At 42.0% G+C, this 23634-nt stretch overlaps 1 protein-coding gene across 1 annotated transcript; it reads left to right on the top strand.

Annotated features, from left to right (window-relative positions):
- The first annotated feature begins 373 nt into the window (after positions 1–373).
- LOC145356021 (peptidyl-prolyl cis-trans isomerase FKBP8-like) lies at positions 374–22602 on the top strand. Its single transcript, XM_080208589.1, has 8 exons — positions 374–440; positions 530–699; positions 5372–5460; positions 10085–10302; positions 13774–13946; positions 16082–16159; positions 17724–17822; positions 22525–22602. Exons 1-8 carry the CDS (start codon positions 374–376, stop codon positions 22600–22602), a joined length of 972 nt encoding a protein of 323 aa, XP_080064715.1.
- The last annotated feature ends 1032 nt before the right edge of the window (positions 22603–23634 follow it).

The following is a 23634-nucleotide window of genomic DNA, read 5'->3' on the forward strand; positions in this document are numbered from 1 at the left end:
TTTCTCAGTAAGTTTAATTCTAAATGGCTTCTAACTGACCGCACTGCATCAAATATGTATCCATAGTAACAGGAAAACATTCTGTGATGCAACAATCTGTGTTTGAAAAATATTCTAAACAGTAACTTGTCATTGAGACATTTAAGTCTTGAAAGGTTTTCGCAATCAAATGCTGACGAATTGTAAACCTAAAAGTAGTGGCTTATTTGTAAATGATGTTCTGATTGCGATGGACCATTCAGACTGTGAGATGACCTATTAATGGTAGTGTCTGTTTACCTTGTGATCGGAAGTTTTAATTACAAACGTTTGATGAGTTAATAACGCAAGTTTCTGCTGCTACAGGAGCACTGTGAATGAGCATACTGTGGGCATGGACACAGCACATGATGCAACTGGTGACGTAGTAGATAATCCAAAAGACTGGATTGATGTGCTAGGTATGTGTTATGAATGTTAGTTACTAGTAAGATACCTGGTGCAGAAATCTTACTTGAGATAAACTGATGTGAATGATCCACTGTTGCAGGCAATGGGCTGCTGAAGAAGAAGATTCTAAAATGTGGCAATGTTAACCTCGAGAGACCCAGAAATGGACAGAGTGTGAAAATCTGGGTGAAGATAATGCATGAAAATGGAGATGTCATCCTGGGCCGCCAAAGGCTCTCATTCACCATAAATGGAGAAGATGTCATTAAGGTGGGTGAACAGAATAATGTGGACACAAACCAGCTTATCACTACACAAAAACAACATAGCATTAGAAGTCACAGCTGTGTACGTCACGCATATGCATGCTACAGCAATTTTACCCATCAGTAAGTCAACCTGTGTAATGTCTCGGTAGGATTCATGATGCTGTGTAATTTGCATATGTATAGAGTCAGTACTTAGACATGATTCAGATCTGCAGTATAAAACTATGGTTCTTTTTATACGCTCGTAGCTCACAGCATAAGTGGCAAATGGTAGACAGAGCTAGATAATTCCACAACCAATGGATCAAATCCAAGCTTGTAGTTCTGTCACATCCAGTTGTGAATGGTGGTGGACAATTATACACAGATGTGGGCATTACTGGCTGGGCCAGCATTTATTCCCCAATCCTAATGTCCCTGAACTGGCTTGGTAGGCTATTTCAGAGGGTTTCAGAGTAATCGCATTGATATGGATCTGGGGACATGTGTAGGCCAAATCAGGTAAAGACAGCAGATCACCTTCCCTAAAGGGGTATTAGTGAACCAAATGGGCTTTTACAATAATCGGCAATATTTCATGGTCAATATTAGACTTTTAATTCTAGATTTTTAAATTGGATTCAATTTTCAATATCAGCTGAGGCAGGATTCAAACTCAAGTGCCCAGAGCATTACTCTGGGTCTCCGCAATGGCGGCAGAGTGCTTAGCACTGCTGCCTCAGCACCAGGGTCCCGGGTTCGATTCCAGGCTTGTATCACTGTATAGAGTCTGCACATTCTCCCCGTGTCTGTGTGTGTTTCCTCTGGGTGCTCCAGTTTCCTCCCACAGTCAGAAAGACGTACCGGTTAGGGTTAGGGTTAGCATTGGCTATGCTAAATTCTCCCTTAGAGTACCCGAACAGGCGCCGGAATGTGGTGACTAAGCGATTTCACAATAACTTCATTGCAGTGTTATGTAAGCCTACTTGTGACACTAATAAATAAACTTTAAAAACTGATTATTAATCCAATCAAAATATACCATTACCTCCCCTTAGAGTCTACATCTATGTAAAATTTATTTTGGTACATAATTCACATCTCAAGTTTAAACCTACACGCAATTCACAGCTTTATTTCACACTAATTTGTAATTCACTTGTATCATGGAAACTGAGAGCTATAGCATATCACTATATGCAGATCTGCCTTTAACTGACATCAGTGTACCCTTCTGCAGTTACAAATTACATACAGTACTGCCTTCTATAACCTGTGTATTCTTATACTCAGCTATAATTAACTTGCACACAACTTTATCTATCTATGACTGACATCTATAATTCAAATTTGTTGGTGTTGATTTGTGCATGATTTACACACACAAACAGGCATGATAAGTTGTGCATAATTCATAGGTAAATAATACCTGTGCCAATAATTCATACCTGTATCAATGCATAACCTGTGAACTATATTACACACAGTTTCAAATAACGACATAATTCACAACAAAAACAGGAAAGGCTGGAAAATCTCAGCAGGTCTGACAGCATCTGCATGGTTCACATCTTGTGCTTATTTTCAACTATGCCCATCAAATTTGTGTGTTTTTCATTGAGTTCATTAGTCAGTTTAATTCAATCCCATGAAATTTCAACTAAACTATTATCACATTAATGTCAGTTTTAATTAAGGTTTTAACCATCACTTCACAAAAAATAATTTCATGAGGATTTAAAATTAATTGCTTTCTTTTATGTCTTCTGGTTTCTATTTCCTTTCCATTACTACTCTTGCTTCACCTCTCCTGTTATCTCTTCTGGTCTATAGAGTCACAGACCAATACAGCACGGAAACACACCCTTTGGCCCAACTGATTCATCAGCTGGTCCCAATTTCCTGCATTTGGCCCTTTTCCCTCTAAACCTTTCCCATCCATGTTCTTATCCAAATGCTTCTCAAATGTTGCTATTGCACCTGCCTCAACAACTTTCTCTGGAAGCTCATTCCAGGGCAGCACGATAGTATGGTGGTTCGCACTGCTGCCTCACAGTGCCAGGGACCCGGGTTCGATTCCCGGTTTGGGTCACTGTGTAGAGTTTCCTCCGGGTGCTCTGATTTCATGCCACAGTCCAAAAGACATGCTGGTTAGGTGCTTTGGCCATGCTAAATTCTCCCTCAGTATACCCGAACAGGTGCTAGAGTCTGGTGACTGGGGGATTTTCACCGTAACTTCATTGCACTGTTAATGTAAGCATACTTTTGAGAGAATCACTACTTCCAGTCTGATGTCCACACCCTTCTGAACTAAAATTGAAAATGAATCCTTAAATTTTTTTCCTGGGGACGAACCACTTGACTTTGACTTGTCAATCAATCTTCCCCCTCCACAATGTAAGGTCAAAAAAGATCCCAGAGTAAAAATAAACAAAACCCCATTTAAACAGCAATAAAAGGACTTCTAGCAGCCAGCTGGTGCCATAATGAGAAAGAAAACTGATGTTATGAAACCTGCAGAGAACATGATTTTTTGAAACTTTCTTAAAGGTACATCAACCAATGTGGAATGCCATAATCATAGATAAGGGTCATGGGTGGAGGGGGGGACTGCCAATTTTACTGTAGTTAGATGCCAGATGCTTGTTTTCTATACTTACATCAGTGAATCAATGTAAAGGAGTTTTAAGCCAAAGGTATTGATGTGTTGTCCAATCTAGACAGGCCTGGCAAAAAAATGGTCAAAGTCCATGAAGTTTGCCTTCTGCCATTCTGGTAATCACATGATGCAACACTGATGGAGTTGCTGTTAATCATAGCAATGTTTAGTCTCTAACAGACCATAATAGACCTAGACATTAATACAAGGAAAACCAGGGGATGAAGAACTTTGGAAACTATGGGCAGGATTTTTCAGACAGTGGAGTTTCCCATTCCATTGCTGAGAGTCTGCAGGGAACACATCCCCAGCAAGACCAATTGCCCTGCAACCATTTAGCACGCCAAGGTGTGTTAATTGGCTGGAAACAGGACTTACACCCCTCACGTGGGAGCATGTTCCACCTCAGAGAGCTGTTGACCAATGTGATTGGCCAACAGTTCTGTAGTCCTATCAGCACCATTAGCAACAGTGGCCAGGATTGGGGCTGCTCTTGGATGTTCAAGAGTAGCCTAGTGCTTCATGTCGTTAGTGTGCGCTTAAACTGGACCAGATGCTGGGCAACATGACAGCTCAGTGACTATCACTGTTTGCTGTGCGGACACATGGATCTGGGCCAGTGTCTGTGGGAGTTTGCGCATTATCCCTGTGCTTGCGTGGGTTTTCTCCGGGCGCTCCGGTTTCCTCCCACACCCCAAAGACGTGCTATTAGGCTGATTGGAGGTAATAAATTGTCCCTAAATTAGTTTCCCTCAATGTGGAATGCCATAATCATAGATAAGGGTCATGGGTGGAGGGGGGACTGGTAATGTTAAAATGACGGCGAGGGCTCATTGGGCCGAAGGGCCTGTTTCCCGGGCTGTTTTTGTTCTTTCGTACAAACAGACTCAGATCTAAAGTCCCGGAGATCAGGACCAAGTAAGTGTTCTCACGGTGAAGTGTGGGAGGGAGGACAGGGGAGATGCCCTAGGGGAAGGAGGATTTTCGGGAGATATATCCTGTGGAAGTGCACCCAATGTGGAAATGAGGCTAATGAAAGGATCCTCCAATTCTTGCCTGAGGCCTGAGCAGGGTGACTTGCCAGGCTTCACTCCCTACTTCAGAACGCCTCCAGCCAAACTCAAAATTGAGGCATGGTGGGATGTAGCTTTTAAGTTTTTATTAATTGCCCACTTAAAGGGCTCAATTTTTAAAATTTGTTATTTCAGGGGTGTGGGCATCATCAGCTTTGCCAGCATTTATTGTCCATTCCTAATTGCCCTTGAGTAGCTGGTGGTGAGCTGTCTTCTTGAACCACAGCACTGATTCTCAATGTGGCGTTGGTACTCCCAGAGTGCTGTTTGGAATGGATTTCAGGATTTTGACCCAGTGACAGTGGAGGAGTGGCAATATGGTTCCAAGTCAGTATGGTCTGTGTCATGGAAAGGAACTTGCAGGTGGCAGTGTTCCTCTGTATTTGCTTCCCTTGTCAGTATGTGGGGCCCTGGACTCAATCGAGGCAGCATCTTGGTGACAGGTCAGCTGGCCAAAGGAGCCAAAGACTCCAACCTCCAGTGATGGAGTCCGGAGACGAAAAGCCCATAACCCGCCTGTGAATAGATTCTGAAGGAGTTTCCCTTCCCGCCTGATGGCCTTACCAACTTTAGGTCTTAATTTATAACTTCAATATAGGCAGCCAAGTTTTCCTTTCCTGCCTGCATCTACAGCATCTACCACTCCTGGTGCTGGATGGCATCAAGCATCAGGACCCATAGGGAAGGCGAGTGTGGATGTAGCCAATGAGGATGCCATCTCCAAATGATTGTGCCAGAGGGCACGGTAACAATATTGGCAGGCTAGGTATCCCCATATGGGTTCAATGTTGGGATACCAAAGCCACTGGAAAATCCAGCCCAAAGTATTCCAACATGTTACACTTTGCAGGGAGCCTTTTTCATAAACTGACAACTCTAATTATTTCAAGGTGCAAATATGATACATTTATCAGCAAAATATAACATGATTTGTTAAATACAATTTTCCTTCCCTCTCCAAGGCCCTCGAAATATGTGTGCCCCTTATGTACATACAGGAAGTAGCACTGATTCTCACTGACTCCAAATTCTGTTCTGGAAGAGCTTCCAGGTAAGACATTACATGCATTTTGTTGCAGAACTACACATGGCTGGAAGTAGAAAAAAAGATGTCGATACTGATCAAATCACAAGGACAAAGGTAATCAATTGCTTTAGGGATGTAACCTGAACTTTGAGATTTAATTATTTAGTATTTTATGTTCCAATGCTTAGTTTGAATGCCAGTAGAGCCCTTGTGGTGTTCTTCGAACTAAAGAGCGCAGTTTTGATGTTAAACACCTAACCTGTTGAAATTCTTTGAGATTACCACCCTTGATAAGCATATTCCAGAATTAGAGCTACATTTTAACAGCAGGGATTAGACGATGGTTATAAATGCTTGCTTCAGGTTCCAGAATGACTTGCTTTCTCTTTTCTTGATTTTTTTTGTATCTATAAACAAGGACATTGCTTGTTACATAGATGACATATGGAATGTAACAAAACCTTTAGATTAACATCCTGGGAGTTACCATTGACCAGAAAGTAAACTGGACTAGCCATATGTATACTACAGTTCCAACAGCAGGTCAGGAACTCAATTCTGTGGAGCGTAATTTACCTCCTAACTCCCCAAAGTCTGTCCACCATCTACAAGGCAGAAGTCAGAAGTGTGATGGAATTCTCTCCACTTGCCTGTATGAGTGCAGCTCCAATACACTCAAGAAACTTGACACCATCCAGGACAAAGCAAACCACTTGACTGGCACCCCATCTACAAATGTTCACTCCCTTTACCACCGACACACAGTGGCGACACTGTATACCACCTACAAAATGTAAGGCAAAAACTGACCAAGGTGTCTTAGGCACTACCATCTAAGTACAAGAGCACATGGGAACGCCACCACCTGGAAGTTCCCTCCAAGCCCTCACCATCCTGGTTTGGAAACTATATTGCCGTTTCTCCACTATCGCTGGATCAAATTCCTTGAACCCCCTCTCTGACAGCAGTGTGGGTTTACCTCCACCACATGGACTGCAACATTTCAGGAAGGCAGCTCATCAGCATCTTCTCAAGGGCAATTAGGGCTGGACAATAAATGCTGGCCTCACCAGTGACATCCTCATTCTATGAAAGATTTTTAAAAAAGTATTTGATCTCAATAATGTTAAAGACAGAAGAGGATATTGTGTATGTGTCTCCCTCTCTTGTAGCTCTGTCTTTAATCACCTCATGTTCTAATTCTCCTTGCCTTACTTTCTCTGGCTTTTTGATAACCTGTCTGAAATGTTCTCTGCTTTCAAAAGAAGCTACAAAAAAACAATCAAAATAATGTCAATGATTTTAAATATTAGGATCGGCTCAAAAAGTTTAGTCTTCAGTACTGGAGATAGAATTGAAGATTTAGAAAAGTATAAAAGAATTGCATCTATATAGTTAGATACATTATTTAAGAGCCAAGAACTAGCAACAGTTAGATTTGTTGTTTCTTTTTGCAGAGGATCATAGCACACTGAAAAAAGGCTATATTTCATCCATTGATTTAGTAATCAACCTATTAAAAACTTTTAACTTCACACATGGATATTCACATTCAATAAGAACCAATGTGATTGTTCAATAAACAAGCATCAACTAAACTTCAAGCTCAATCTTCAAACCAAAAGGCTTTAGGTTTGCTTTACCAGAACATTTGCACAACAGGAAGTTCCTCCTGATTTAATGCTTCAGTCTTTCAGACCTAAACAAGCAGTTCGGATCATGCAAAATACTCATATATATAAGCTGATAAGAGTGGCTTGTTGTAAAAATCGGAATGGATCCCTGCTGCATTTGTGTGGGGGGCGATTCTCCCATCCCTCTTGTAGCGCAGCAGGCCTGGAGACTCTAACGGAGGCTGTTTGGCAGGTTCATCGCTGGGTGCCATGGCCTCCACATGTCGCCGGCAGCTGGAATTCAGGTGCTGTCAGCTCCATGCTGGAAATCTGCGTGGAGCTGCAACATTATTTAAATTCTAACTTTAATGCAATTTAAACATCATTAGTGAGCTCGGAACAGAAGTCTCTGGGCCCACTAGCGTCTCCTCACACTGCCAGGAGTGTTTCACTGGGAATTTGGTGGCCCAACCCTGCTAGAGTGAAGGGGGAGCCATCATGGCCCGCCCCCCCCAGCAAGTTGAGCGCCAGAGCAGGAGGGCAGTGTCACCTTGGCAGTGCCAGCCTGGCCCCCTGGCACTACCCAAGGGCTAAAGTGCCAATGCGCAGAGCATCAGGCAGTGCCAAGGCAGTGGGCTGTGCTGCCAATCTGCATTTGGGCTGAGTGACAAAGGGAGGGAGGCCATCAATCAGGGCTGGCCATGGGGAACTGGGGGACATTGAGGCTGGGGGTGGGGGGGGTGCGGTGCGGTGGTTGAGGCTGGCCTGGGCATGTTCGGGGGGGGGCCAGCGATTGGTCCAAGCAAGGGTCATAGGGGAACCAATCAAGCTGGCCAGTGATCAAGAGGCCGGCAGCTGCGCATGCGCTGATCCCCACTCTGACACATTGGTGCATGTGCAATGGCCTGCTCAGCATTGAGGTACCAGCCTCCCCAGTGGGAATATGACGCGCCCACTGATTTACACTCTGCAGTGCACAGAGTGTGGGAGATTCATTTTGAAACTCCTGCTGAAAAAGCCAATGGGATTTACTCCTGTTTATACGCAAATTTGACATTTAGAATCTTTTTGGGAGAATCCCCCCCCCCCACCGATTTGGTGCTGCATTTTTGCATATTTTATAAATCAAAACATAGCACAAGCCTTAATATTTAAATGTCTGGTGACCATTTTGATTTATACAACTGCAAAAATATAACCCATCTGCAATGAACAATGTGCAATAAATATAAATGATCAGGATGTATTTATTTTAGAAGAAAACAGTTTTAAATGAATAGATCAAAAATAAACAAAGTTCAATTTGTACTTTTACAAAATAATTTTTCACTAGGAAGCCTGTTTAAATGAGTTGCTCGAAACATTTCTTAGTTAGATGTCTGTGATATGATTGAAGATTTCCGGCATTCCTACATTTTACCCTGCTTTGGGTTCCTCGTCTATTCTGCTCTGCTCAGCAGCTGGCTCTGACCTCATTGCTACACACTTCACTTCCTGTGCAGGCTATGTATGGCTGTGTGCTAGCTATATTGGTGGACTAATAATTCTAAGGCCACGAGTTCCTATCTCACTTTTGCAGATTGAAAATTTGAATTCTATTTAAATGAAATCTGGAAATAAAAATATGCCAATCAGTACAAGTGAAACTGTCACTTAATGTTCTATAGGGAAGGAAACCTTTTGTCCTTATCAGTCTGTCCTATACGTAACTCCAGTCCCACACCTATGTGGTTGACTCTTAACTGAAAAGTGTTGTAGTAGGTCTAGTAATCCTCGCAGTTGTATCAAGCTGGTCAAAATGGTTCAAGGAAAAGGCCCACTGCTTTCTCAGGAAAACCAGGAATAGGAAACAAATGCTGAATTTGTCAGTGAACCCAAATCACGAGAATAAATATAATGTTAAAGAAGATCACTCAACCCCGTTTGAATGGCAACAGGCATTGGAAAGGTATCCAGAAGTATTTTACTAAATTACAAATGCTACATCATTATGATTTGTTTATTGTGTAAAGTTCATTGACTTGACAGTTGCTTTACTCATCTTTACTCAATAATTAGGTGAAAAATTTAAATGTCTTATGGTCAAAATCATTTTATGCCACAGGTACACAGAAGCATAGATAAGCCATTTAACCCTTAAGGCTGTGCCTCCATTCAATGAGTTCATGGCTGACCTGCATCAAAACTCTACATACTCATCCTATGCTCTGCTGCTCATGTAACAAAGTGTTATAAAACAAGTCTGATTATTTCCTGGAATCAGCTATTTAATTCAATTTGAATTCAGATGGTTCTATGTTTTAAGTGCCAAATTCAAACATATTCAGAGGTGGCACAGTGGTCAGCACTGTTGCCTCACAGCTCCAGAGACCTGGTTTCAATTCTGGGTGTCTGCACAAATTCCACAGCCATTCTCCCGATGTCTCTGTGGATTTCCTCTGGATGCTCCAGTTTCCTCCCACAGTCCAAAGATGTGCAGGTTAGGTGATTTAGGACCCATGCTAAATTGTCCCTGAGTGTCCCAAGATGTGTAAGTTAGATGGATTAACCATGGTAAATGTGTGGGGTTATGTGGATAGGGCAGAGAAGAAGCCTGAAGTAAAATACTCTGTCAGAGGGTTGGTGCAGACTTGATGGGCCAAATGGCCTCTACTGCACTGTAGGGATTCTATGATTCTATATTATGCCCTCTATATCTTCTTACAGATCTACAGCACTGAAGAATTGAGGAAATCTGGAAAATATTAGCCCATGTCAATTGGGAAGTTCATGTTCTGGTGTTGCAGTCTTCTATTTTCTAACAATGCCTTTTCTCCTGCCCCATCAATTGGTCACTTTCTATTTTTTTGTGCTGTAACGCTGAAAGCTTTGTAGAGAACTCTCGGTCGTGGTTCTTCCCCTACATATGAATGTGTGGTGGCAATATTAGCATTTTTACAATCTATAAATACAAGGTAAGATTCAACAGCCAAACCAAGCAGATTTGTGTCACTACAGGAGAGTAATTTCCAGTCATGTCCTTAATTGCTTTGCAGTGAAGCATCAGAAGTGAAGCCAGGATCCAAACTCCTCCTGGAGGTTCACCTCCTGTCAGTCAGTGGAACTCGGCTGGAGGTGAAGCCCAAGGCTGAACAGCTGAAAATGATCAGGAATGAGCGGCAGAAAGGCAACTGCTATTTCCAGAGCAAGAATTATAAGCTGGCGATCCTTTGCTACACTTGTGCTTTGACAATCATAGATGCAAATACCAAAGGTATTGAACTTTTTTTTTCGAATAGCTATGTTTCCTACTAAAACTGCAATGTTAATCAAAACCTTTGATGTTTTTTAGATTAATGACATTAGGGTTGCAGCCCTAAGCCCATGAATGCAACATTGCAATCTTAGCCCCTCTGCTGCTGAAATCCCTTACTTGTGTTTGTGAATTCCAGACTCAACAATTTCAAAGATCTCCTTGCTGATCTTTCATGCTCCACTTCAAACAAATTCTGATTTGTTCAAAGTTTTGCTGCACATATCATACCTGTGCAACATCTCAGGGATATTATCACCATCCTTTTGCTGACTTACATTGGCTTTTTATTTTCAACACACAAAATTAAAAATTCCTTGTGCTCAACTATAAATCCCTTCATGATACTGTCCCACCATATCTCTGCAGGCTCCTCTACCCTTATGTCCCCATCCAAACACTGCCTTCTTCTTTATCCTCAATCCTTTACTTCAACCTAGACTTGGTGGTATTGCAATCAACTATTTGATGTTTGCTCCTTTGAAATCTCTCTTTAAGTATCTCTTCCTCTGCACTTCTCCCTGTCTTTGCAGCTGCTTTTTGGCCCTGTTTCTTCAACTTAACTTCTAGTCACCTTTCCTATTCTTTTTCTTCTTGGCTTGTTAGTTTTCATTATGCCTTCCTGTGAAGTGCCTGAATGTTTTATTACGTTAAAGATACTTTATACTTGAGTTGTTGTTATTTCACTGAGTCCACTGAGATAGAGTGCAACCTTTCAATGCTTTTGATCCCCAAACCTTGCATTGAGCCTAACAGTACCTACCCTGAGAACCTATCTTGAAGATCCTGGAAGGAAATGCAATATTTCTGCAATGATGCAATGTTGCATCTTTCTGTGGTACTTGCAAATATATTCCTTTATTTCTTGTTGCTAACTAACATTGAGGAGCAGATGAATAATGTGATCTGAATAGCTGCCCAACTTTAGCCTGTGTTCTCCAACTAGGTTAGCTGTACATCCTGCAGTGAAGATACTCCAGTAGCAAGTAATAAAAGGATAAACCTTCACAAAGTAAATAAAAAGGTTTAATAAAGAAACTTCATTATGCCTCATCCTTGGCCACAAACACACCCCTCAATCCTCGTCTGCTTTCTATTTATACTGGATCAGCTGACCACCACACCACTTTGCCATTGGTTACATTGTCTGCCAGATCAGCTGATCCGCAGAGCATGTTATCATTGGTTACATTATAACATTAGGCTGTCATGGACAAGAAGGAAGAGCAGCGCTCCCAAACTACTTTCAAATATGGCACCATTTTAACACTTGGAAATTAACTTGATTCTAGATACCAACAAAACCAGAATAGCAATATAGCAGCACAATAACATCCAGCATATAGAATTCATAGAATCCCTACAGTGCAGAAGGAGGCCATTTGGCCCATCAAGTCTGCACTGACTACAATTCCACCCAGGCCCAATCCCCGTAAACTCACATATTTACCCTGCTAGTCCCCCAAATACAAGGGACAATTTAGCATGGCCAAACAGCCTAACCCACACATCTTTGGACTGTGGAAGGAAACCGGAGCTTCTGGGGGAAACCCAACAGACACAGGGAGAATGTGCAAAATCCACACACATAGTGAGCACTGGCCAGGTTTGAACCTGAGTCCCTGGCGCTGTAAGGCAGCAATGCTAACCATTGTGCTACCATGTCACTGAAGTTCATGCATTGTAGATCAACATATAATACATCATACAAATATGAAAATCCATGTTTTTAAAGTACTTTGTAAAAATGTTATTATTGTATGCACTCATCAGTCCACTACTTCACCTGAGCTGCAGCAACTAATGGCCTTTGGCCACGGAGCAGAAAAACCTAGTGACATTCGCATTTGCATTCAGCATTACTGATCCATAGCAGCATCACAACAAGTTTCCCTGAAGGCCATCTTGAGGTCACTGATTTTAATGTGCGATGAATCAAATAAATGTTTAATTTTTTGGGATTTCAAACCACACAAAATAATGTTCATAATCCCAGAGGCTGCAGTTTCACTGTGGATTCCATATACACAATGGAGCTTTAAAAGAACATTGATTTAATTCACAAGGTTAGGGTTATCTGAAGACGGAGCCTTGCTCCTTCCAATCGGAGGCTGGGCTTTATGAAGGAAATGGAGTGTTTCTGAACAGGATTGGAACATAACATGTGATTGAAACCTCAATGACGAGGAACAATCAGACTCTCCATATTCCCTGGTGCCAGAAGACTTTGTGAAGACCCTGTTCACCCCAAACTCATACAAACACAGCAATCAGCTCTCTTCACATCAGCCTCACTCCTGTCAGCTATCCACACAGACACTGTTATGCTCCCCGTTGGAATCAATAAACAAAAGAACAGTAATCACCACAATGATAAATAAGACCTTTGAATTTTAATTTAACAGTCAAATCAAAGTCAATATGAATTATACATTGCACAGTGGATGCAATAATATTAGATCCTGCTTTATTTCAAGGCTATCCGCTATTTATCCGTGGTGACTGTCCTGTTGCAATTATGTCGACTGTGAAATTATGGGCTTCCATCACAATGCACACACTGTAATCAGCCCCATACTTCTCCAAAACTCACAATGTAATTTGCCTCATTTGGCTCCTCTCTCTCCGCACACATACAAAGTTCATAGAAAGAAACACTACAGTGCAGAAAGAGGCCATTCAGCCCAAGGACTCTACACCGACCACAATCACACCTAGGCCCTATCCCCATATCCCTACATATTTACCCACTAATCCCTCTAACCTATGCATCCTGGGACACTTAGGGGCAATTTCGCATGGCCAATTAACCTAACCTGCACATCTTTGGACTGCAAGTTATCACTCTCTTCACCAGCGCGCACACACAAATGGTAATCAGCCTCTCACCCTGCCCCCCATCTCCCATACAAACAGATTAAGCAGTTAGTGATGACCAGCAGGGAGGCATAACAGCTCTGATATCCAAAACCCCAGTCCCAGCCCCAAAGCCAACAGTCAGTGAGGAGGGGCAGAGAGAAAAATAGGGCTTATTGTGCAGTCTACTGACACTGGGTAGGAATCTCATTACCAACTTGGCAGAGACACGCAGAGATGAGCAAAACATAGGCAGGGTCAGACACCACCTGATCCTCATTGCTTGTGCAGGGAGCAGTGTTGGACTGGGGGTGGGATGGAGGGAGGGGGTTGGGTTAGTGAGCCCACAGTCTCATTTGCTGTTCCTGTGACCCCAATTGAGGTTGTGATCCACACTTTGGGAACCACCGGCCAAAAGACAAAGGCAATTAGACCCTATCAAAAGTCTACCCTTCTGTTGAAGTTAAGCAGTTTTCAACCTATGCTTATGTCACAGGATTTAGTCCAGGTGTGATCACAGACTATGGCCCTGCATGTTGCGCTGACAAGTCATAAATGACTACATTAATCTTTCAGATGTCCTCGACCATGAAGATGAGAAAAGTTTCCTTGATGAAAAAGTGAAATGTTACAGTAATATTGCAGCCTGCCACCTGAATACTGGAAATTTAGATGAGGCTTTTTCCTGCTGCGATATTGTCTTGCAGCATCAGCCTCAGCACTGCAAAGCCTTGTTCAGGAAGGGCAAGGTAAGGCTCCTTTTAGCAAACCAAATAAACTAAATCAAATAAACTGAGGGACAAAGTAAAAGGGGCAGCCCTTTAAAAATGGGGGTAAACTGCCCAAACAAAAATAAAGTGTAAAGGAAACTTAAAACATCAAATCAAAATGTGAGTTAAGAGGATCAATAACACACCCCAGCCCCTGTGAGGCCCAATGGACACGGAAGGTCTTGATGGTGCCCGTAGACTCCGCATGCTCCCTCTCCAGGGACACCCGGCTGTGAATGTAGCCACAGTTGAGGGACAGACAGTTGGACTGAGTTCCCTGTTTGTGGGGAATCTGGCCAGGCTCAGGAGCAGGCTCACGAGGAGATCGTCTGCCCCCCTCTTCACCCCATGCTGGGTTCTCGCAAATCAGGAGCATGGGACTGAAGTGCAAACCAAAAATCAATAAAAGGAGTTTTAGGTAACAAAAAAGGGAATGCAGCCTAAAACAATTAGCATAGATGTGATCCACAGAGTCCACAAGAAGGGCAGGTTTCTTGGGAGTGATACAATTTACGGTTGCATCATACTGCTGCATGAACTAGCCTCTGTCTCAGGTCCTCAATGTATTGGGGGCGGATCCCTCCATAGAGGGACCTCCACTGGGAACCTCCGCCACCTGACAGCAACAAGGTATGCCAAGGCGTGTGAAGGCAATGGGCGAGGAGGACACGATAGTGGAAGATGTGCAGCAGCAGCTCATACAGGAAACTCCTCTGTGCAGTTTGAAGGGCACGGAGAACATTTCTATGAACCAGCTCAAACTGTGAGGTGCCAGACCTGGGAAGGATGGTCTGGGCTTAGGGCCAGTGCGAAATTTCATCCGAGCATGGGTACGCTCATCTGGGATCCCGCCGCACAGTTGCATCTCCTTGAGACCATATGTGATGTAAGGTTCGAGCATAACTGTTTTAAGGCCATTAGTCTCAAGCTGAACATCCACCCCCATGCACTCAGCCAGCGCGTGAGGAAAGGACAAGGTAAGGCCTGTACTGGATATTCAATTAGTTGTCCAAATCCGATTGCTCATTGATTGAAAACTTCTGTTTTGGACTTTTAATAGACATAGTTGAAATGTAGTCTTTACAAATGTGTACCGTGGGGTAAGATTTATAAATTGAGTGTAGACACTAACAAATGAATCCATTTGGACCATTGACTGCAACAGTATGATCTGTGGACAAAGCAGAAGGGAGATGTTGGAGATAAAGCAGGAAAAGTGGCTAACAATGTTCACTCTGGCATGGTGGTTAGCTGAGTCATTAGTTTTAGCTGCTCAATTCTTCACCCAAAAGTATTTTATGTACATCATCAAATTACTGTTACTGCCATACACATATAACCAGGCATTTATTTTATTTCCAGTTTCCTTGTCTTCCTATTCCTTTGCTTAAAGCAACAGTCTGGACTTTCTGCAAGAGAATTCCTGCAGGATCAGCATAACTCGTTAGAAAAGCCTCTTTTTTTTTGTAAGGAAACTGCTGAGATCAAGAGAACCCACCAAAATTAAGACCAATGACCTTCACTGACCAGCTCTATAATGTTGAGCTGAACAGCCACTGTTCATGATTAAAGAAACTGATTGAACAGCCTTCCAATTGAAGGAGTGATAGTTGATGCAACTGTTCAAGAGACAAAGCGTTAATAAATACATCCAGATCTCCTCATCGTGGAAAAATAATTTATCCTTGACCTCGTAGAATCATAAAATCCTACAGTGCAGAGGGAGGCCATTCAGCCCATCGAGTCTGCATAACTACAATCCCATCCAGGCCCTATCCCCATAACCCCATGTATTTACCCGAGCTAGTCCCCCTGACACTAAAGCATGGCCAATCTACCTAACCCGCACATCTTTGGACTGTGGGAGGAAACCGGCGCACCCGGAGGAAACCCACACAGGCACAGGGAGAATGTGCAAACTCTACACAGACAGTGACCCAAGCTGGGAATTGAACCTAGGTCCCTGGCACTGTGAGGCAGCAGTGCTAACCACGTACTACTGTGCTGCCCAAACTGTGCCACCATGCCATCCATTACTTCCTTTCTGTAAAATGCTGCTAATATAATTGTGCAGAAATGTGAGTTATCTACATATCTTTTTGCAATTGTTTCAGGTGCTCGAACTGCAGGAAAAGTATTTTCTCTCAATTAAATTTCTTCGAAAGGCTTCACAGGTAGAACCTGCAAATCAGGTGAGTATGTTCTCAGTGATGTTCTAATACCTCACCAGGAGTGCACGCTTAATGATACAGCTTCAGAAGGTGTTTAGATTTGCTGCTTGTGCTTGTCTTGGTTCTGATCATCACCTCTTTCTTTAAGTTTGCTGCTGGTCAGAGTGCTTTGCCATTGGTGAATTTTCTCTCTCTCGCTCAGTGGCACAGTGCTTAGCACTGCTAATAGCACCAGGGACCCAGGTTCAATTCCGGCCTTTGTGCTAAACTCCACACAGTGTCCCTTCTCCCTGTGTGGGTTTCCTCCATGTGCTCCTGTTTCCTCCCACACTCCAAAGATGTGCAGGTTAGGTTGATTGGCCATGCTAAATTGTCCCTTAGTGTTAGGGGAACTAGGAGGGTAGGTGTGTGATTTTATGGGGATAGAGCCTGGGTGGGATTATTGTCAGTGCAGGCTCGATAGGTCAAATGGCGTCCTTCTGCACTGTAGGGGTTCTATGATTCTATTAAACGCTTCTGGCCCTTCTATGCCCATTACGGCAGTTTGTCAATAAGCCTTTACTCATTCTGCCAGTCATGAATATACTTTTGTCTTTATGCACTGAAAGATACTCAGCCCCTAGTGAATGCATTCTCCACAGCGACTTTAATACAAGCACTTGCCTTGATTTGAATTCTGACTCATTGCCATCCTTCAGCTCATTCACAACATTTACACTAAGCTTGTCCAAAACACAGTTGCAAGGTCACTCTATGTGGCCCCCAGAGCAATTACTGAAACTGCCAGCAAGATGGTCAGTGAGTTTGAAGATTTCTGCAGGGGGCAGCTTCTCTAGTCAGAAACCACATCCATTAGAGATTACATTACTCACTCACTAGAGCCTGACTCACAGAAAGACTCAGCAGAATCATAAACAACACAGTTGTCCATTGCAAAACCATGGCTTACATACTCACCGGGGCAATAATCCAGCCACACTCACCAAGAATATCTAAGATTAAAAAGAGCAACTTATTTACTCAACAATCTAAAACTAGTAATATCATTGGTCGACTCTCCATTCAACTTTGTCAATGGCACTGAGAACTGGGCGGTTTCCATAATAAATGGCTGATTCAATGTGCCAATTTTGTGCCTCAACAGCAAGTGGGAAATCAAACTCAATTATTTACTTGATGTTGTCTGCTCTTTTTAAGAAGAGTAAGTAAATACACAAGAACCTGACTTGCCCAATCTTACTAAGTACTGAGCAGTATAAAAACAGAATTATGTCTCTGGAAATTCATTGACTTAGATGTTACATCTGTCTTAGAGTCTGATAATCGTTTACAAATCCTCAGTAGCCTTTATGCATGAACATGATAGGGATGATATTCTGCCAGGCAGCTTTCCTCACTGTCAGTACATATCAGAAATTCCAGGTGCATTGCGTATGATTTGCCAACCATTAAATTGTATACACCACATGGCCAAATTTCTGAAATGCATTGCCAGTGGGCAAGTCTCCCTGCCAGGGATGCACAGTCGATAGATTAAAAAACACAAGTGCAATCTAACATTTTCAACTGCTGTTTGTTCCTGCAGGAAATTGAGAGGGAAATGAAGCTTGTTTTTGACAAATGGGCAGAAAAATCAGAAGGTGCCAGCAATGCTAAAACAATGACTGCTTGTCCACTGTTCTCGGTAGGTTCAAAATTATTTTGCTACATACTGTGTATAACATGGGTTAGTCACATATGGGACATCTTCTCCCTGTTAGTTTTGATAAGCTTATAACAGGAGACCTTACCTACTCAAAACAACAAATCCTTACAATAACGAAAGACAACTTAAGTGATGAGGATAGAATCCCTTCAGGGCAGAATGAGGCCATTTGGCCCATCAAGTCTATATCGACCACAATCCCACCCAGGTCCTATCCCCATAACCCCATTTACCATGCTAGTCCCCTATCACGAAGGGGCAATTGGGCATGGCCAATCAACCTGATGTGCTGCTTACAACAGTAAATGTTGGAGCAGAGTTGAAGCACCTTCACTCTGTGGCTTACTGTGTTGTAACTGGCCTGGCAGTGTTTCAGGCTCTAGTAGGTGCCTGAAATAAAATAAAGCCTTGCATTTATGGAGCACCTTTTACAGAGTCCAGACATCACAAAATGCTTTACAGCCAATGAAATACATTTGAAGTGTCATCATGGTTGTTATATTGGAAATACTCACACAATTTACACACAGGATCTCCCACAAAAAAGTAATGTAGTAACAACCTGATAATTAATGTTGTGATGTTGATTGAGTGAGAAATATTGGCTAGAATAAGTGTCATAAAGATCTGAGGGCATCACATCCACCTGGGAAGGGGGACAGAACTTCAGCTTAACACTCCACCCAAAAGATAGGACCTCTGACAGTTCATCACTCCCTCAGTACTCCACTGGAATGTCAAGCCTTTCTTTTGTGCTTAAGTCATGGCGTGGCACTTGAACTCACAACCTTCTGACTTCGAGACAAGTGTATTAAAAGCTGAGCTACAGATGACACCAGTGGTAAACTGTCCAACTCCCCAGGACTGAACACCCTCCACTGACCATCCAGAAGGTGAAGTGGGATAGTGGTCTGACAATTGTTCTCCCTAACTCTCCCTGTGCCATTTTCCTTACATTTGTGCTTATTTAATGAACAACCAGGAGGACCTCTACTGAAACTCATAGGATGTCTACAGTTTAGAAGGAGACTTCTCAGCCCATCGAGCCTGCAGCGACTCTCCAACAAAACATCTTACCAGGTCCACCCCCACCCTATCCCATAACCCCATGCATTTATCCTGCTCATCCCCCAAACATACATATCTTGAAACACTAAGAGGCAATTTAGCAAAGCCAATCTATCTAACCTGTACATCTTTGGATTGTGGGAGGAAACCAGAGCAACCGGAGGAAGTCAAACAGACACAGGGAGAATGTGCAAATCCACACAGTCAGTCATCCAAGACTGGAATTGAACCCAGGTCCCTGGCACTGTGAGGCAACAGTGCCACTATGCCTCTCAACCCAAAACTCCAACACAGAGGTCTACATGAGTCTTAATATAGTCTTCAACTAATTTTCTCTTGATATCAACAATCATAGAATGTTATAATGGAGGAACAGATGGTTTGTCCCACCAAGACCAGATCAGTGTTTGTCTTCATATATCAACCTAGTCTATGATCTCCATATGGTATATATTCTTTCTCTAATAACTATCTAATCATCCTGGTAGTTCTATGATCTCAATATCCATTTCCTGCATGAAAATTGAGGTTACATCTTGGCCTAAGATTTTGCTGTAATAATAAGTGACCAGATTCATGCTCACCATTATTGTTGGTTAAACAGAACTTCTGGCATCAGTACATGTTCCATTAAACATGGAAATCCAGAATTGGCCTTCAGAGATACCCTTCTCTTCCACAGAAGGTGCTATTGCAGTCCACACTAATGGATTCAATACTAGAAGCACTGTAATGCTGTTAACATAGGGCACTCTATTACTTCTTTCTATACTGAAGTGGGCTAAAAATGCAAGGGCTCGTGTATTCAGCAGTATGTGAAATGCTATAAAATGTAATGTTATAATTACTGTTGAACAACCTATTTGGTCTTGAAAAAAATCTCATTCCCTCAGAAAATTAATTTTGCAAATTTAAAGAGAAATTAATGTTAGATCTTTTTTACGTATTCTATTCCTTTTATCTCCTTTCATCCCATCTCCCTGCCTCAATCATTATTTTGCTTATTGTATCTGATATAAATGCAAGTTATATTTCCATTTTACATGCTGCTTTTCAGTCTCCATGTCTCAGTGAAGATATCTCAATCTGATTAGTTGAACAGCCTCACTGTGGCTTGCCCTATTCAAATACCACAGATCCCACAAGGGTGATGCTGCACTGAAAAAAGATGGTGGCGGATTAGTGGAATGTCCCATTGACAAAAGCCCACATAAAGTCCCTGAGGAACTGTAATAGAATCTTACAGTGCAAAAGAAGATCATTTGGCTCATTGAGTATGCACCGACCACAATCCCTCCTAGCCCCAATCCCCATAAACCCATGCATTTCCCCTAGCTAGTCCCCATGACACCAAGGGGCAGCTTAGCATGGCCAATCCACCTAACCTGCACAACTTTGAACTGTAGGAGGAAACCAGAGCACCCGGAGGAAATCCATGCAGGCACAGGGAGAATATGCAAACTCCACACAGACAGTGATCCAAGCGGGGAATCAAACCTGGGTCCCTGGTGGTGTGAGATAGCAGGGCTAATCCCTGTGCCATCATGCCACAGGGAAGAGGCTTAAGCAAGATGATTGGCAAAAACTGTTTATTCATTGCTGTGAGCAATTATTTAGTATCTCTCCTATTTCATCATTCTTCGCTACGGACTTATTTTCCTCATTTTATCGTTGCTGTAACCCTGCACTGAAATTTTCTTTTTAGACAAATGTTTCTAGAAAGCCTTTTCTTTGCTATTTTTTCTGCTTTGTTTTTATCTCACCGCTTAGCAATTCTAACCTTTATATGTAGCTTTCGTACAATTCTTCATGTTTGGACTGGCATTCATTTTTCTATTTGCCATCAAGGAGCTTCTGCTAGACATCACACCGATAGAAGATATGAATGCAGAAAAGCAAAGTATTGCAAAATGAGGAAAGATTTAAGGGACGTGTTTCAAGTTATGAAGTGTTGTGACAAAAGTAAATGAGGAGTAATCATTTTCATTGCAGGAGGAACAGTAAGCAGAGGACAGCTATTTAGGATAATTTACAAAGGAATTTGAGAGGGTAAATAATGAGGGATTTTATTCCATGTGTGTTATGGTCTGTAAAGCACTGCCTGATAGAGTGGTGGAAGCAGATTCAAAATAAACTTTCAAAAGGAAATTGAATTTATACTTAAATAAGAAAAAATGCAGGGCTATGGGGAGACAGAGAGCATTGGAGTGGAAATAGTGGATTAGCTCTTTCAACGTGCGGGCATTGAAACAACAGGCCAACTGGCCTCCTTGTGTGCTGTATCATTCCATGATTTGCAAAATTCAATTTGCAAAATAATTGTTTAACATTGGTGTTTCATCACTTTGGTGGCTTTTTCTATATTAAAGGTGCTAAATAAATACAAATCTCTTATCTAATACAAATATCTCTTATCTCACTCATGGAAATAAGCAGTCAAAATGGCATCTAATGTTGCACTGCACATTTCCCATTCTGTGTAGTTCCACACGCGGCAGTTGCCATCTTCTTTCTATATGTAAGAATATGTGACAAATGTATTGTAGGTTATTTGATCAAGAGCAATTTTGAAACTGAATCCTATCCTATTCTCATCTGAAAATCCACGTGTCCATGTATTAATGAAGTATATTACATATTAAATATTTTACATTATGCTCAAAGGCTGTTCATCACAGTTACAATATTGTTGGTCATAATTTCCTTGGTTAGCTCAACTGCAGAAATGACAATGCTCACTTCACAAACCAACATACCTTGGTGCTTATTTTCCAAACCCACCTGCTCATATCTGCAGATTGCACTGGTATTGTGCATGCCAGAGAATAGCAGAATAGAGTGTGTGCACGTTCTCCCTGTGCCTAGCATGTTTACTACCAGCACGAGAACCCCCTTTGGGATTCTTCCAGCTCTTGCACCCCAACATATGCTTTGTTTGTTTCAAGCCGGATTCTCCCTGCTCCTGGGATTCTCTGACCCTCCGGTGCAGCGGGAACCTGGTGCAAAGGAGTACTGGTCTCCACAAATGGAAACCAGGATAGCCATGCTGGGGGCTCAAAAGCCATTGAAGCCCCTGGGTGACTGGGACTATGGCAGTGCCAACCTGGCTCTGTCAGTGACAAGGGAGCAGGCCCTAAAGTGGCAGGGCCTGAAGTGGGGCCCAAAAGAGGATCTATTGAGAGGACTATGAAGCCTCGATGTGAGTGATCTATGTGTTGTGTGTGTGCATGTCTGTGGGGTTAGGGAGGGTGGTCTTCAATTTCACTTTGCGATCAGGATGCCCCTTTTTCGATCTCTGTGAAACCGGGCTTGCCAATGTGTTTAGGCCCCACCCCTCTCTGAACTGGTGCAAAACGTGAACCCATGGATGCCAACTTCTCCATTCTCACTGGCAGCAGTGGCAGGTCATGAATGGCCAGAGAATTCCAGCCTCTGTAAAGGATTGCACAAGAAAAATGTGTTGATAATGTGAATAACTGGACTTTTCATCATAACACAGAGGAACTGTACAATCAGCTTTACAATGTTGTATTTCAGTAACTGCAGCAGGAATTAAACCATCATTAATATTTAACAGTAGCTATCCTGAGGAGTTTGTTTCTTGTTGCCACAGGCTGAAGACAGTAAGATTGAAAATTCAAAGAATCATTCAGAAACACAGGAAAATGCAGAAGAATGCCAAGAGATTTAAAGAGCTGCTGAACCTTTCAGAGACTGATTTAGGTATGTTTGATTGATTGAAATTTCAAATAATAAAAATTGTGCTGATCATTAGAGCACTCATAAAAATATGTGCTATTTAATTAATGAAATTTATTTTGCAGGAATGGTTAATGTATGTTCTCAGGCCTGAGCCCAGTTAAAATATAAAATTATAAAGAGGTAGACTGTAACATACATTAAGATAAAGATGAGTAGCTGACAAATTCTCAAGTCATAACACTCAAACCAGATGATGGAAGTGTAGCGTAATTTTCTTTAACCAACAATCTGGAGTTTAATGTAGGATGCCAGATTAGGTTCATTTGGGATGCCCTACCTTAAACCAACCATGAATTGTTAAGATGTTTCGTCAGCAGCTTGAGTAAAGTGTAGCATTGGTCAAAAATAATTTAACTTTAGGCTCACCAGAGATGAAGACAATGTTGCTCTCAAGAAGTAATTTCATTATCCCACACATCCAAAAGTCTTAGCTATTAATACAACACTCAACCTTCAATTCTCCAAACTTTCTCTACATCCTAGCTATGACTGTAACATTACATTCTGCACCTTCTTTCCTTGTCTAAGAACGGTATGCTTTGTCTGTATAGCGCACAAGAAATAATATTTTTCACTGTATACTAATACTTGTATACGAAAAATAAATCAAATCAAAATCAAATCTATGAAGTGTCATTGCTGGGAACTTGGAATCATCATTTTTCACTTTATGTTATTTCTTTAACTTTAAATATGTTGGGAGCATCACAATCGTAATTGTCACATCATAGTTTCTGAATTACAACAGTGTAACATTAATGGAGTTTGACTTTGTACGACAATACTCATACATCAGCAGATTCACAGCCTTAGCTGGATTTTGCTTAATGTAACAACTCAGTTCAAAATGTGAAGCCTTTGTAGCCGTATTGCATACTGATATCAACTGTATGCTCTCAAATTATGTCTCAGGTATTGATAGAATGATTTACGACTTCCTTCCAGAAGTGGTTGGGTTAAA

This window comes from Carcharhinus amblyrhynchos, chromosome 20 (genome assembly GCF_965287045.1).
Source record: "Carcharhinus amblyrhynchos chromosome 20, sCarAmb.v2.hapA, whole genome shotgun sequence".
Classification (NCBI taxonomy): Eukaryota; Metazoa; Chordata; class Chondrichthyes; order Carcharhiniformes; family Carcharhinidae; genus Carcharhinus; species Carcharhinus amblyrhynchos.

Coding starts and splice junctions, on each gene's coding strand:
- LOC145356021 (XM_080208589.1), top strand. CDS start 374: ATGGACACAGCACATGATGCAACTGGTGACGTAGTAGATAATCCAAAA. Junction 441..529: donor AGACTGGATTGATGTGCTAG/GTATGTGTTATG, acceptor CCACTGTTGCAG/GCAATGGGCTGCTGAAGAAG. Junction 5,461..10,084: donor TGTTCTGGAAGAGCTTCCAG/GTAAGACATTAC, acceptor ATTGCTTTGCAG/TGAAGCATCAGAAGTGAAGC.